The sequence below is a fragment of the Emydura macquarii genome, unplaced genomic scaffold (genome assembly GCF_026122565.2).
Source record: "Emydura macquarii macquarii isolate MOO-44397 ecotype Brisbane River unplaced genomic scaffold, CSIRO-AGI_Emac_v2 contig_2676, whole genome shotgun sequence".
In the NCBI taxonomy this organism is placed as follows: Eukaryota; Metazoa; Chordata; order Testudines; family Chelidae; genus Emydura; species Emydura macquarii.
In genome coordinates, this window is record NW_027132813.1 from 2,389,991 (window position 1) to 2,406,847 (window position 16,857).

A 16,857-nucleotide genomic window follows, 5' to 3' on the forward strand; every position below is an offset into this window, starting at 1 on the left:
TCCCTGACTCCCATATACATGGTTTTACACCCCCTCTTGCATCTTGTTCCCATTAAGATCGTAAGCTCCTTAGGGCAGGCAGTCTGATATGTTTGTTCATCACCCAGCACAATGGGGCCTGGTTGGGTCTCCTAGGTGTGCACCTGTTGCAATACCATAGTACATAAAAAATTAACAGTTAGTTTTGTTTTATGCTAGTTTTAATGTTGTATTAGTCCAAAACATTTTTGAGCATGAAAAGCAAATATACCAGCACAGACCTGGGGATAGTGTATTTGCTACTTAACCTCTGCTACACAGCAAGTGGAAGAGCAACAATAAATTTTTTCTTTTATTGGACCACACAAAACAATATAGTTATTTGTTTGTTTAGATATTTTTTGCCTTCTTGTGTTGAAGGTGTAGATTTTATTTTCTTTAGCTAGATATGTAGAGTAGGGTTGCCAACATAGTATTTCAAAAATAAGGGACTGTTTTCTTAACACCCCTGTCCATCCCGCCTCCTGATATTGTTATTATTACTATCATTATTTTGTTAATAATAAGCAGTATTCATCTACATTCATTGGGGGTATTTCTTGCTGCTTTTTGCAGCACTGAGCAACTCCTGATCTTATTGTACAGAGATGGAAAAAAATAGGGGATGTCCCTTGTAAAAATGGACTGTTGGCAATATTAATGTAGGGATAGATGGAGGCTTTTACAATTGCAGCCATAGGTCCGGTGAGGAGGGGTGCAGAGAAAAAACACTCAGGCCTGATCTACAGTGCCGGCGAAATTCAGTGACAGTCGACGGGAGTTACACAAGCTATGCAGAGTAGCATGCGTAACTCCCGTTGATTCTGTAACTTCCGTTTAGTGTGCTGTCTCCTCTGCTCTACACAGATGGGAAATGCGTACCCATCGACACAGCACTATGCTTTTTGGGAAGATGGTTTTATTAAATTGACTTCTGGATCAATTGAGCGGGTCTTCATTTCCTCTCAATCGATCCAGATAAATTGATTTGATTGTGAAAATTGATGGTAGCGAATATGCTTCCGTCAGTGTAGACATACCCTCAGATAGCAATCCCTGGAGGAATTCTGCCTAAAGAGTGTTGTGGCAGATGGAATGTAGCCAGAGCACTGGGGGAACATACTCAGGACCTTTAAAAGGGTGCAGTCTCTATTCCTCGACCACACACACACTTCTAAGTAATAGTAGGTGCAGAAGAAGCCAGGGTGCTCTCCACCTTGCATCCAGCCATACTGAGCCATACTCCAGCCATACTGAGGTGTGATGGGACCGAAGAGCTAGGCAACAGTTCTGCAGAAAAGGACCTGGGGGTAACAGTGGATAAGAAACTGGATATGAGTCAGCAGTGTGCCCTGGTTGCCAAGAAGGCTAATAGCATATTGGGCTGCATTAGTAGGAGCATTGCCAGCAGATCGTGGGAAGTGATCATTCCCCTCTATTCGGCATTGGTGAGGCCGCATTTGGAGTATTGTGTCCAGTTTTGGGCCCCCCACTACAACAAGGATGTGGAGAAGTTGGAGAGAGTCCAGTGGAGGGCAACAAAAATGATTAGGGGGCTGGAGCACAAGACGTATGAGGACAGGCTGAAGGAACTAGGCTTGTTTAGTCTACAGAAGAGAAGAATGAGGGGGGATTTGATAGCAGCCTTTAACTACCTGAAAGGGAGTTCCAGGAAAGATGGAGCTAAGCTGTTCTCAGTGGTGGCAGATGACAGAACAAGGAGCTATGGTCTCAAGTTGCGGGGGGGGAGGTCTAGGATGGATATTAGGAAAAAGTTTTTCACTAGGAGGGTGGTGAAGCACTGGAATGGGTTACCTAGGGAGGTGGTGGAATCTTCTTCTTTAGAGGTTTTTAAACTGCAGCTTGACAAAACCCTCTCTGGGATTATTTAGCTGGGGTTAGTCCTGCTCTGAGCAGGGGGTTGGACTAGATGACCTCCTGAGGTCCCTTCCAACTCTATGATTCTATGATGCTATCCTGCCCCTCCTTGCAGTCAAGGAATGTAAACACCCACATTCTGGCTACTTCTGAAAATGTAAAAGTCACTTTAGTATCAATCAACTTGTCTTTTGTTCTAAGAGAAATCTGATGTGGTCCCTAAAGCACACCTGAAACACACCTTGCAACAACACACAAAAGTGTTCCCAAGAAGGCACAGACGTTGCAACCACCATTTAGACTATGCTTGCTTTGAGCAAGGCTCAGCACAGTGTGGTCCTCAACTATGCAAGTCTCCACTGTGCAGTGCCAGTGTGGGTAGAGAAAAATGGTGTACCCAAGAAAAAAGAAGCAAGGAACCTGGGTAAAAAGAGGAACTAGACCTACTGGTGCAGGAAATGAAACCAGGTATTATAGGGATAACAGAAATGTGGTGGAATAGTAGGCATGACTGGACTACAGGTATTGAAGGGTATGTGCTGTTCAGGAATAAGAAATTCAGAAATAAAAGTGGTGGAGTAGCATGATAAATATTTATGATGAGGAAGACTGTACAGAAATTAGAAGTGATGGAGTGAATAAAACAGAGTCAAAATAACTTTGGAGAAGAAAGCTATCAGAGGCTCCCCTGGGATAGTGCTTGAGATCCCCCAGGATCTGATCTGGATATGGATAGAGACCTCTAATTTTTTTAATGAAATAAATACTACTGGGAATTGCGTGATTAAGGGAGACTTTAATTTCCTGGATATAGACTGGAGGACAAGTGCCACTAATAATGGTATGGCTCAGATTTTCCTGGATATGATAGCTGACAGATTTCTTCACCAAATAGTTATCAAACCAACAAGCAATGATGTCATTTTAGATTTGTTATAGTGAGTAGTAGGGACCTCATGGAAGAACTGGTTGTAGGGGACAACCTTGGTTCGAGTGATCATGAGCTAGTTTAAACTAAATGAAAGGATAAACAAAAATAGGTCTGCAACTAGGGTCCTTGATTTCAAAAGGGCAATCTTTAAAAAATTAAGGAAATTAGTGAACTGGACTGGGACTGGAGAACTCATGCATCTGAATGTGGAGAAAGTTTGGAATTACTTTAACTCAAAGTTGCAGAAACTATCTGAAGCCTGAATCCAAAGCAAGGGGGAAAAATGCAGAGGGAAGGGTTACAGACCAGACTGGATGAACAAGCATTTCAAACAGGAAGAAAAAAGCAGGCCTACAAAAAATGGAAGATACAATGAATCAGTAAGGAAAGCTACTGCTTGGAAGTCAGAAAGTATATGGAAAAATTGAGAACTGCCAAAAACAAGCAGAGTTGGACCTTGCAAAGGAAATTAAAACCAATAGTAAAAGGCTCTATAGCCATATAAATAAAAGAAAACAAGGAAAGACAAAATGGGACCATTAAACACTGAGAATAGGTTGGACATTAAAGATAATCTAGGCATGGCCCAACTCCTAAAGAAATACTTTGTCTCAGTTTTTAATAAGTGTAACAAGGAGCTTAGGAGTAGCAGCAGGGTGGCTAATGGAAACGAGGATACAGAAGTAGAAATTACCACTTCCAAAGTCAAATTCAAACAGCATAACGAGACCAAATCGGGGGTGGTGGATAATCTCCATCAAAGAATATTAAAGGAACTGGCAGATGAAACTGGAAGTCCAAGAGCAAGAATTTTAATGAGTTAATAAACTCAGGGGTTGTACCCAAGGATTGGAGAATTGCTAACATGGTACCTATTTTTAAGAAAGGGAAAAAAAGTGATCCGGAAAACCACAGACCGCAATTGTATGTGATGTCTCAGAACAAATTTTGAAAGAGAAAGTAGTTAAGGACATAGAGGTCAATAATTGGGATAAAATACAACATGGTTTTACAAGAGGTAGGTCATCCCAGACCAACCTGATCTCTTTCTTTAATAAGATAACTCATTTTTTAGACAAAAGGAAATGCAATAGATCTAATATATCTGGATCTCAATATAGCATTTGATACAGTTTCACATGGGTAATTATTAGTTAAATTGGAGAAGGTGAGGATTAATATGAGAATTGAAAGGTGGATAAGGAACTGGTTAAAGGGGAGACTACAATGAGTCATGCTGAAAGATAAACTGTCAGGCAGGAGGGAGGTTACTAGTGTTGTTCCTCAAGGATTAGTCTTGGGACCAATCTTATTTAACGTTTTCATTAATGATCTTGGCACAAAAAGTGAGAGAGTGCTAATAACATTTTTGGATGACACAATGTTGGGAGGTACTGCCAATACAGAGGAGGACCCGAATATCATACAAGAAGATCTTGAAAACTGCAATAATAGAAATGGGATGAAATTTAATACTGCAAAGTAGCAAGGTCATGCACTTAGGACCAAACAACAAAATTTTTTGCTATAAACTGGTTATTTGTCCGTTGGAAGCAGCAGAGGAGCAGAAAGACCTGGTGTATTGGTTGATCACAGGATGATGGCCTGGATCACTTGCGAGTTTAAACTAGAGTAAATGGTGGATTCTCTGAAACCTAAAGTTCTTAAATCATGATTTGAGGTCTTCAGTAACTCAACCAGAGGTTATGGGTCTATTACAGGAGTGGGTGGGTGAGGTTCTGTGGTCTGCAATGTGCAGAAGGTCAGACTAGATGATTGGGATGGTCCCTTCTGGCCTTAAAGTCTATACGTCTATATCTATGTAAACTAGATCACACTAATTAAGAACTTAATGGGTATCATGTCATAATATCATAAGACATGTCCTTTCTTTCGAAGCATGCATTATTACTGAAACCTAGTTTCCTCTGGAGTATTGATAAAAAGGGAGATTTTCAAAATTCCCAAATGGGAGTTTGGGAGTTAAGGAACAAGCATCTGATTCCCACTGACTTTCTTTGGAGTTTGATGCTTACTTCCCATTTGTTCCTTAGAAAATCTCCTGCCAAAAACTTACATTGCACTTAATAGAAGGCAGTTTCATTTAGTGGATAGACGATCACACTGGGTATCTGGAGGACTGGATTTTAGACCCCTGATATGCCAGTGATTCACTGTGTGACCATGCGAAAGACATTTAACTTCTTTGAAACTCGTTTTTTCACCTGTAAAATGATATTTCATCATCTACGTACATCTCTTTGAGATCCGCATTAAATGCTAATTATTATATTAGGAGTGTTTATTAATACTTTGATATTAATATTATTAATGTAACATAAATCCTCAACACCCTTTCTGATAGGTATGTGTTATTTGCCTCATTTCACATGAGGAAAGACAAAGAAAGATTAAGATATTTCTCTACAGTTAGTCAGTGTGTCAGTGGCAGATTGGGATTAGAATTCAGAAGATCCTGGCTCTCAGTCCTGTGCTCAAGCCACCAAACAATGCTGATTTTTTAGATTAACAATGGTCCTTCCCACCTTTAAATATTGAAAACCCAAGGTTTGACAAATCATCTGCTGTAGATGGCTGTTTTTTTCTACAACTATTAGTAATTAGAAAACACAACCCTGGGTATTACACAGGAATGTGAATCTTCCTATATACTCCTATGTAGTTGTATTTGCTAACTGGAAGAAAAGAGAGATGAAGTTAGAATCAATAAGGTTTCTACTGAGCTGAGAAAAACTAGAAACACTTGCTAGTGTTGCATGCAATTAGAATAACAAAAGAGAAGTCTGCTTTTTCTGGTCAATATTAGTTGGGACTTGCTGTTTCTGAGCCAATGAATCAGATCAAGAGCATTCAAGTCATTAGAATGAAACAGACTTTTCGCTAACACCACAATTGCTAATAGAGCTTTTTCATTAAATATGAGGGCCTACCTGTAGCCTGCTTTCAGAAACAGCTATTGCTTCAGAAAATCTTAGGAAGTGAACATTGTTTGCCACAGCACTGGAAACAGAGAAGAAAGAAAACCTAAACCATCTGAACAGATCTTTAGATCTCCAGAGAAATGGGCAGCAGGAAATAAAACTGGGCATGTGGTTGTTCTTTACTGCAGAGGGAAAAAAATTCCCAGCAGTATTTAGATAATCTTAAAATTTTCATAATTTCCTAAGGGTACGCTTACTGCAAAGCTGGCAGATGTTGCTGGAAAAACCTGTTCAACTTTGAAAGAAAGCTAACCTTTAAAAAGGGGAGAGGGAACAAGATACGACAGCTTTGTGTAGATTTGACATTAAACATTAAACTGGACAAGAAAACAGCACCTCTCACTGCTTCACCATGAGGGGAAGAGAGTAATACTTCACAAAGCTGAACTGCATTACTAGGAAATTGATTTGGCTGTTTTCCCTTTGCTATATGCTTAAATTATTTTTTAAATAACTGCCATTGAGCAAATGACAAGTGAATGATTATTTATTCTGTTTCTTTCTTTCTCTCTTTCTTTCTCTTTCTTCCTTTTTAAACAAAAAAACAAAAAAACAATTTCTCATAAGGTGCAGGATGGTCTGCAAATGAGGGTTCACAGTGATTCATAAATTCTGAATAGCATTCCCCAGAGGATAACCAAGGACATTCCATTTTTTATATCCATCTACTGCTCTTTACACATTATTCACTGTTTTCCCCTTGGTGTGTTATGTAGAAGTAGAACGATAGGCCTATAAATTGAGACAGGCCTGCAAAGATAGAGATAAATACAACATATAATATAGGCTTTTCAGAATGAACTCCCTATGACCTGAACCAGACGGCAAGGTAGGGTGAGAGGTTGCTCAAACCCCTGTGCTTGTATAGTTCTTAACATTCACTAAGCAGGAGATGCCAATAGTGCCAGATTTCAGGATTTCAGTAACTCTGCCAGAGGTAACAGGCCTACTACAGGAATGGGTAGGCAAGGTTCTGTGGCCTGCGACATGCAGGTCAGATTAGTTGATCATGATGGTCTCTTATGACCTTAAAGTTTATGAGTCTAGTACAGCAGAGATATTATAACACTGACTATTTTCTTCTGGGACTGAGTTTAGGTAATCAAATTCTCTTCACTCCAAAGCAGAAAAGGGCAAAAGCAAGCTCTGAGGCAAGAAGAGACAACAAATGAATAAGGAACCTCATCGCCCTTTGTAGTAGACCCTTGTCACTGGGCAGTTAAAGAGCTCTAGCAAGGTCATCTCATCAGAGGGTCCTGACTCTGCATCCAAACTAATAGCTGTCATTTGCTAAGACATTGGTATATTTTTCCTTATATTTCTAAATAAAGTCTCAGACTCAATGCTGTTCAGAAGTTTTGATGGTGAAGTTCGCTGAAGCAATCACTGTGTCTTTTTTAAATTTTATGTCCTTATTAAGCAAAATATTTATGTCAATTCTATACAGAATGATACATCTAATACCTTCTGCATGTAGGGCTGTTTAACAAATATATACATTTACAGACTAACAATGTGCCATAAAGAAAATTAAACCTCAACCCACACATCTGCATCAGGGAACAATTTCACAAGATCTCATTCATTTCTATCACTTAACTTGTTTATCAGGACAATGAATTGTAAACTGGCACTAAAACAAGTAGTGCTAGAAGGAGCAATTCCATCTAGCCGTCCCTTAAAATTGCTAGCCAACAGCCATAAAGATTTTTGGGTATTGCTTACAGTACCTATTTTACATCTCTCTCCTCACATTAACTTTTAAATGTCATACGTTGGGAGCTAATGGTTTTGACATGAAAATGTTGTATGTAAAACACAATAACATAAAATTGCTATTATCAATCTACTGCATGAAATGACACTTCACTTTTATTACTTGTTTGCCAGGCTCCTAATCTCCACTTTACAGTAATGGCCATTATATAACCGCTACACACTTGAAAATAATATGTCTGACAAATGATCCTCCCTGTAAGGATAGCTTCCTGATCCAATTGAATACGTCCAATAAAGAAATTAAATAATGTAGCCTATATGCAGTTGCATGAGATCCCCAAAAAAGTCTCTCACTGACCCAATTTTTTGTTATTCCTTTGATTGATGCTTTAAATAAGAGGTCCCTTCTGTATCATTTCTGGTGACTGTCCAGGAAGTTGTTAAAGGTCATATAGCTCTTCCTAAAAAGGCTGTGTCCCCCTGATGGACTAGCCAACATTCATTTTCTTAATCAAACAGGCTCTTATAATGACTGCATTGTAATCTCTTGTGTAGTATTTAATGGCTGCGGTGTTGTCTACACAGTCAGTGCAGTAACTGTATCTAAGAGCTAGTCTAAATAAACAGTGCACAGCAAGCTGGGTTGTAAATTCACAGTGCACTAGCCTGCCACATACTAATTGTCCATGTGGACTCTGCTACCTTGCCCTAAAATTCTTTAGTGCATTTTGAGCCACTCCCCATTGAAACAGGAGTAGGTCAGTGTGCATTAGGGAAACTTGTAGTCCATGGTAGCTTGATCTACATGGACAGTTAGTGAGCAGCAGGCTAATGTGCTTTATATTTACATCCCAAATTACCACACACTAACTGTTTGTCAGTCACTGGAAAATCACTGAAACAACACAGAGATCTACAGAGCCTGAGTTAGATGCCTAGGCTCTTATACAATGAACAGGGGGAGATTAGTGCCTAAGAATGCAATGAACAAAAGCCAGCATGCCTGGCAGGAAGATGTCTAAAATAGCCAATGGGAGATGCCAACAAGAGAGGTGTGTCCTAAGCCTTTTACCTCTCACAGAGTTAGGCACCTAACTTCAGGCTGCAGGAAGATGCCTATCTTGCTAGCAATCCACAACTGGGAATCCTTCTTCTGGAGTCTGGCAGCTTAGGCACCTAAGCAGTTTCTGGTGAGAATGAGTTAGACACATGGCTAACTTCACATAAAACACTGGAAGCAGCAGCAGTGGCGACCTCCTTATAACATCTAGTCCAGTGGTTAGAGAACTCACTTGAAATGCGAGAGAATCTGGTTCAATTTCCACTCCCTCTGCTTGATAGGAAGAGAGGAGGGGAAAGGATTTGAACAAGCATCTCCCATCTCTCGGATGAGTCTTCTAACCCCCGACATATGAAATAGTCTGATGAGGGTGTTTCTCAATCTGTTGAAGCTGTTGCACTGTGGATAAATACCTAAATAATCATTGGGTCAGAGGGAGAAAGAGAATGGCTTTATAGCCTGGTGATTAGGGCACCCACCTGAGAGGTGTGAGACCCAAGGTCCAGTTCCTCTGCTCCAATCATTCTTTAAGCATTTATCAAAAGAGGAACAGTTTGAACATGAGAAGGACCCATATCAAAATATCCCATAACTCAATGGTAAGATCACTCTTCAGAGGCATGTGAGAGACACCTGTTCAAACCATTTCCCTTCACCTCAAGCAGAGAGAGGAATTGAATCTGGGTTTCCCACATCCTAAGTGAGTGTTCTAACTACTGGGTTAATGGTTATATAGTGGAAACCACCACTTCTTCCTTTGCCCAGATATTGAATGGGGCCTGATCCCCTAGGCAACCTCTGAGCATTGTGCCCCAAACCCTTCTGTGCTTGGGAGATCATGGGCATGACCAGAGATGGGCTTTTAAATCTGCGATGATTCATGGGCTGTTCCCAGGCACAGGCGGAATGTGGCAGCTGTAGTGGTACAGGGAGCTACCCAGTTTCCTCTTCCTCTGATTCATTTCAAAGGACTGGACAGCACAATACAAAAACTTCATAAAATCTGAACTGTAATTTCTGGAATGAGAAGCAGAGGAAACATGACTGGAGGAGTATAAAGAAGCTGGAGTCTAAGCCTGTCTCAAATGAATGCAGGGGAGATGTATCATCTGCAGAGCCTTCTGACTGAGATTTTACAGAAAATCTAGCCATTAATCTATAAATCTAGAGCTCTGTGTTGAACTGAATTATTAATAAGATGCACAAATAAAAACATCAAATGACATTAAGACACACAGCTCTGACTAAATCTTCCAAATAACTTGTATCAAACACGCAACTAAAGTTAGACAGTGGGGGCATGTCCCTGCTGTTCCAAAAAAGCTTAGAAGTGAAAGTATGCAAATATGATTTAAATATTTCTGATTGAAACCTTAACATCTTACATTTTTTGTAATATAATGCATTTCAACAATCCTAAGGGGTTCCAAGGAAGTTTGCAAAACATTAGAACAAATCTTAGGGCTTCCTATGGTCAACATAAACATTTACACTTCAATTTATTGCACTTTCAGTTTTGTATTATAACAGTAACATGGAAAACAAAGTCAATAAAGATCAGGCTAGCTATTTCTGTTATCATCAGGCTATAATTCAAATAATTTCCAGGCAGAATTCTGTCATTTATATGCTAATTGTATCACAGATAATGGCATGCTTTCAATATACTGTTATTCTTTGGCATAATCTCACTGTGACTTTAACAGGGGAATTTACCATTTAATATTGCTATAAAAAAGATATTTAAGTCTTTATAACCTTGAGCAATAGAGAATGAGCAAAACCAAGAGTCTCCACCTTTGAAACTGAGATTGAAACTGAAATGCAACTGCTTTTATCAGGCATCCACTGACATGCAACTCCTAAAACAGACAAAGAAAACAGCAACATGTCGCACCAGAACTCTGCTAAAACCAGACCAAGTGTCAGAGAGAGACTATTTGAAAGACAAGTGAACTAGGATTTAAGCACACACGTATACACACACACATTCATTCTCTTAATTATTGGTCTGACAAAGTAGCCTTTAAATAATATAGCTCTCACCTCATAACTGAAATCAAACATTTTAACATGTGGCCTAAATCTTAGAGTAAAAAACCCAAAACACCACCCTAAGTAATTCTTAAAATGCCAGCTCTGTTAATACTATAAAACGTATGTACTGTTACTGATTTGCGCTCTGTAATATCATGGCTTTGCATGAGTTAACATAAGATTTAGCACCTTAAATTAGCTAAGACATTATTTATTTATTTATCTTTAAAGTATTTACTCCATCATGCTGTATACTATCCTCTATTGAGTAATTGCATACTGTTACTGATATTGCACTTTTTCTGTCAATGCAATTCCTCCCTGTACTGCCTTATTACCCTACTTTGCTGACAACAGCTATGATATTATTTTATAATTCCTCAGGGCACAGATAAGGTCTTTTTATCAGTATTATGAGGCGTGTTGCACACTCTTGGACCATGTCAAATAAAATTTAAAAAGACTTAGCCTGAACTTTCATGTATCTTTGTCATAGCATGACGGGCAGAGAGACGGGGTGTCCAGGGGACCTGTGACTGATAACCTGCTGCCCAATTGGGTTTAATTAAGTCAAGCCATCTGGGCCTGAGCAGAGGGAACACAGAAAGAGGCAGGTGAGAGCTGCCTGGGAGGAGCAAGGAAAGGGAGATACAGGAAGTCTCTGCAGGCACTACCTGGGAATAGGGAGGAATTGGCTAGGAGACAAATGGAGGGGCTAGCCTTCCTGAGCTTGAGAGCCAGTGACAGGAAACTGGAAAGAGCTGAAGGCCAGAGACTAGTGGAGGCCACAAGTGAGTGACCTACCAGTAATCTCTCTGGAAAGGGGAATGAAAAGTTGCTATACCTTTCTACGTTTTACTGTGGGAATTGACAGAATGGTTTTAGCATGAGGATTCTATGGATTATTGCAGGTATATATGAATAAAATGTGCCCAGAGATGGGGCTCTGAACTGGACAGTGAGAGAGACTGTGCTCTTATGATGACTTGACCAAGGGGAGACTGAGGCAGGCATACTTGTGCTCTGGCCTGCTGCAAGAGGGCTCCTCGGGAGCCGAGGGGGCTGCCTTCTCACATACTTACTTATACTTATCACATATTATAAGCCTAAAAGGACATTTTAGAGAGATATTGTGGTAAATCTTGTGAGATGTTGAAGAGTTATTGTGAAATTCCCTTGTTTCTTCACAGTACTTGGGTAAATAGAGGACTGAAAGACGCAGAGACTAGTTCTCCACAGTCAAAACTTGGTGTTTTACATGACAAACTTTGGAGAGAAATGTCCCACTAGAATTTTTCCCCCTTTTTTGAAGACTGTTGTTCCTCCACCTTCACTGCTGCATGCATAAAATTTAAAAATTCTGTGAACCCTGAAAGGCCTCCTCTGAATTCTGGGTCTTACTATCCCAAGAAGCACTGAAATATTCTGAAAGAAGCAATACTTCCTGTCTGGGATAGAGAGTACAGGAAATTTGTTCAAATGTTGTCACACAGCAGCTTCAGGAAGTCTCAAATAATCTTTATAAAACTTTATTTTGTAACAGTAACTCTAGTCATTGAGCACAGTAAGTGTGACACACAGGCCTACTGGTGATTCATTACTCTATGTCAAGCCTGACATACTCACTACACTTAACATAGTGTTGTCATGATATATACAGTGAAGATAGCATGTAATATATCATTGGAAAACTAATAACTCACTGATCATTAATATTCTTGCGTGATATATGTATGGGGTGCGTACAAAGAGTTATAAATATGTGATAAAATTATGTTCTTAAAATGTGTTTGGCAAGCAATGCATAAGCAGTTTGCCTTTAAAAAAAGGAATGGGTATTTGCTTGTCTGTCTAGCCTGGTCCTCAGCCAGACACAATGGAAGTACATTTATATATAAGGTAAACAAAGCTATCAAGCTAACAAGCAGGGGAGAAGACAGTATGACATCTACATCCCATCAAGAGAGAGAAACTTCATCCGGGGATTCATTTCAGAAATATAAATTTCAAAGGTTTACTGAGCTATAAAGACAAAAGTTCTGAAACGCAAATGATAAATACTTGAATCAACTGATTGTATGCAATACAAGTAATTGAATCAATTGATTGTATACAACATTACTGTATTATAAAAGTGTATTGAGTAAGATCTTTTATGAAAGCCTGTGACACATTAGAGATTAATTCCTCATATAGTGTTAATGCATACATTTAATGATATTAAAGACACTAGCTGATTTATGCTTTAAAGTCCATGACCAAACATGGGGAGAAACAAGTTTTCTCCCAGACAGGAGGGAAGGAAGCTATCTTCCTGTCTCCAAAGTAAATTAAGCATTATGGAATCAAAACAATGGAAGTCCCATTTACATACAAATCAACCGGGGGATGGGAAGTCAACAGGAAAGGAAAAACAGCAGGTAGCCCTCCTATCTCTTGTAACAGGGTCAATGAACTTTGGAAGATATAAGCGGAAACAGAAGCCATTTTGGTATCTATCACTTAGGGGATTAAAGAAACTCTTGAAATCACAGAATGTCAGTGCAAGGTGTTGAAGTCTCTGGGAACTGAGTTTTAGGTGAGAAACCTGCTTAGGCAAAGATTGTAACGTGCTTAAATTAAGTTTAGTGGTAGAGGAGTATTTTTACTTTTGTTTGCTTATAACCCTTTCTATTTTTATCCCTGATACTAAGTATCATTTATCTTATATCCTTTTGTTAACATAAACTTGTTTTACTTTTACTATAAACCAATTCAGTGTGTGATTAAAATAAGAGCATTTGTCAACCCCCCAGTTAAATTAATAAGCCACAGTATATTGCCTCTTTAAGGGAGCAACGAACTTTAATTTCTGTAAGTGTTCAGTGACTGGGCTGGACATTGCAGGGAGACATCTCTGAAGAACTCAGGAGTTGAAGCTCATTGTTTGTTACCTGCAAGGCAAGGTTTGGACTGGCAGAATCCTGAAGAATTTGCTGGTAGGGCAGATAAGCTGGTGCATCAGGGAGTTGTCACACAGCTTAGCTGTAGCAAAACTCTCACTTGCTAGGGCTGAGAGGGATAATATAGTAACTCACAATGCTGGGACCTCCAGCAGATAGTCACAGTAAGTCTTTTAGGCTTGGCTGGTACTGAAAATTTATGAGAGCATAGCTATGCTGGGCAGAGGTAACACTACAACCCCTGACTGACATAATTATGCCGACAAAAGCCCCATGTAGATGCAGCCAGGAAAGTGCTTCTGTCCACAAAGACAATGTTGTTTGCAGAGGTGGTGCTCCTACATTAGCAGAAAAACTCCTTCTGTCAATGTATGCTGTGTCTACACTAGGGGGTATGAAGGCATTGCTATGTCACCATAGGCTATGTAATGCCAACACAACCTTAAAGTCATTTAGCTCACGTACAGTGGAAGCCAGCACAGGAAAATTCTTACAAACAAATGCGTTTTGCTTCTAGGCTTGCAAGGACAAGATGAGTTCAGGCAATAAACCTGAAATGACTGAGAACAAAAGCGTCTTTAATAATTTATATACAGTAGAGATAACTACAGAATTAAAAAACAGTTGTATTTCTTACCTATTAGACCTTTCTCAAGAGTGAAGGTTTTGTTGGTAAACATGCATTCAAATGCCACAATATGGAAAACTTTGTTCACCGTGTTGTGGGTACCAACTATTCTGATATACCTACGAGAAAAGAGAAGAAAAACAAGTTAAAGACAATGAAGACCCCCTTCCAAAGTTACCAATGATTCACTAGGATCCTGCCAGTGCTCTTTCTCTAGCAACGTATTTTGCACAGCCACAAGAACCAGAGAATTGTAAAGAAGATTATAGATTTGACTACAGATATTGCACCTACTCAGAAGTACTGGCTCCAACACATCTTAGGAGAATTATAGCAAATTGAAGAGCTGTGAAAGTTATCAGAATTTTAAAAGATTTGGATTAGATTTACCAAGAAAATCAAAATGAGACATCATCCAGCTCAAACACTGGCTGTTAATACAACTGTTTGTCTATAATACAACCACATCTGGGAACTACAAATAGCTTCCTGGTTCTACTAATAGCTATGGAGACTTCTTTCTTTCTTTCTTTCTTTCTATATCTATATCTATCTATCTATCTATATATATCTCACTATCAACTACTTTCTACCACAATGAAAGATTTCATATGCTAGAGACAGACTCAAGAAATCAATGTTGCTTCCCTACAGATGCCATAAATTCTCTTTTATTATAATGCTGCTTCTAATTCCAGATTGGTAAATTAACTTTTTACACATCAGACACCAACTTCTTTGTTGCTGTACTTTTATTAATTACAGAAAAGTTATCTGAGCAGTCAGGCTTTGTTAGACAAACCTACATCTGGTTTTCATTCTTGTCTGTATAGCTTGCACTTCTGAACGCTAATGCAAAGTCACATGGAGGGGCTCTTGAACAAAGTGGCCTATTCACCCTTTGCATTACCTTGGAGACTTCACCTTTTACAAACAAGTATTAACCTTGAATCAATCTGCTCCCCTCATTTTCCAAAGGGATCTGACAGTTCAAAGGTTAATGAAGAGCTGAAGTCACTATTATGAGATTTGGAAAATCCCAAGTGGGATACTATACACTGTCTTGGTGGATCTAAAAAACCAACCAGGAAAATGACTTGAATAGATTATAGTATTTCTCCAATTATGAATTATCCACACTGAAGGAAGGTGCATATTAAATGAACAGATTTCAATTAAAAGAAAGCAGAATCTATATGACTTTAGCAATATCTTTCCCTCTGCTGTGTAAAATAACCTTTCATTTATCTAATATAATTTTAGTTCTAACCTAATGGCTGTTTGCTAATACAGCAATCGTGGCTCAAATTTTTCATCACTCCAAGTTAACTAGAAAAAGTAAATGATGATTTTTTTAGCCTTGAACTAAGAAAGCGTTTTGTACTGGGAGCTATTTTCCCTTCTAGTTTTATTTATGCCCCATTTACATTCTAAAATGATTGTGTTAGGAGAACAACTCTTAAAAACCAGTATTGATAACTGTTTTAACTAATATGTATTTTTCATTAGCGTAAGCAGAGTAGAACTCTTTAAAAATGGTTTTAAATAAGTGTTTTAAGAAACTTTTACTCCATTCACAAAGGTGGCAAGACTATGTAAGCGGATCAACTTTTAAAATAAATTTGCTAACGTTGTTGATTTTATGTTGCAGACAGAATCTTAGTCTATCTTTAAGAACCAGCAAATACATTTATTTATCTGCTGACTGTTTCAAAGTGTTCACTTATGTTCAAAGTTATCAGTAAATACACTTTTTGGCCAACTTATATGAGGTGCTAAAGCATATTGAATTTATGAACTTTCTCCAACAGGGAGCCGTACGCCTGCACCTACCCTAGACATGATACAAGACATACAACGTTAACTCTTGTGAGTAGCACAACTTTGGCCCTTGCTGCTGGCAGTCCTGTGATGACACAAAAAGCTCAAGCATTCTTATGATTTTTGAGGGAAACGAAATGAAACTCCTTCATAGAGGGAAGGTGTACTATATCCAGGGCTAGAGACCAAATTTCTAGTCCCAGCTCTTTGAATGCTATTAATATTTCTGAACCCTTCACAATCCTTCTAATGAAACAAGTCTTCATGCCACTATGTTGGGGGGGGAGGAACTATCATTCACCCATTTCACATACAGATAACTGAGAGCTCACACAAGGTTGTTTCAGGCACAGCTGAAAATAGAACCCAGCAGTCTAATATAACAGAGCCAAATATCATCCACTTTGCCACACAGCATTTCAGAAGAAATGTGTAAAATCAGGTGCTTAGTAAACTATACTAAGATAGCGTGGCTCTGTGTCACCAAACAGAGGCATTGTTACATTTGTCTTTCCTGACTATAACTCACAGATCACACTGCTCCCAGAGCCAGAAACAGAAACCAAAATACTGATGCCCAGAATTCTACTGCTGTCTCAAAAATGCTTGCAAAGTGTGTGTTGTCTTCCGGTGTAGGTTGGTTCATATAAAGAATAACAGCATGCTCTTTTCCTCCACTCCTGTACTCCTAAAGTACAGTAGGAAAGATCAGTGCTGTGAATCTGAAGGTTGTGGATTCAAATCCTGCTTATGGCCCATATGGAGTGAAAACATATACACCTATATGTGTAAAAGTTAGTGAAACAACCCTAGAGCACCTA

At 39.0% G+C, this 16,857-nt stretch overlaps 1 protein-coding gene across 4 annotated transcripts in view; it reads right to left on the reverse strand.

Annotated features, from left to right (window-relative positions):
- The window catches only part of BTBD9 (BTB domain containing 9), a 290,378-nt gene that overhangs the window by 102,526 nt on the left and 170,995 nt on the right, over nucleotides 1–16,857 (reverse strand). For all 4 annotated transcript variants that reach the window (XM_067564762.1, XM_067564764.1, XM_067564763.1 and 1 more), the window contains one exon: nucleotides 14,225–14,334. In XM_067564762.1, coding sequence (XP_067420863.1) covers nucleotides 14,225–14,334 — 110 coding nt within the window. The remainder of the gene's footprint in view (nucleotides 1–14,224; nucleotides 14,335–16,857) is intronic.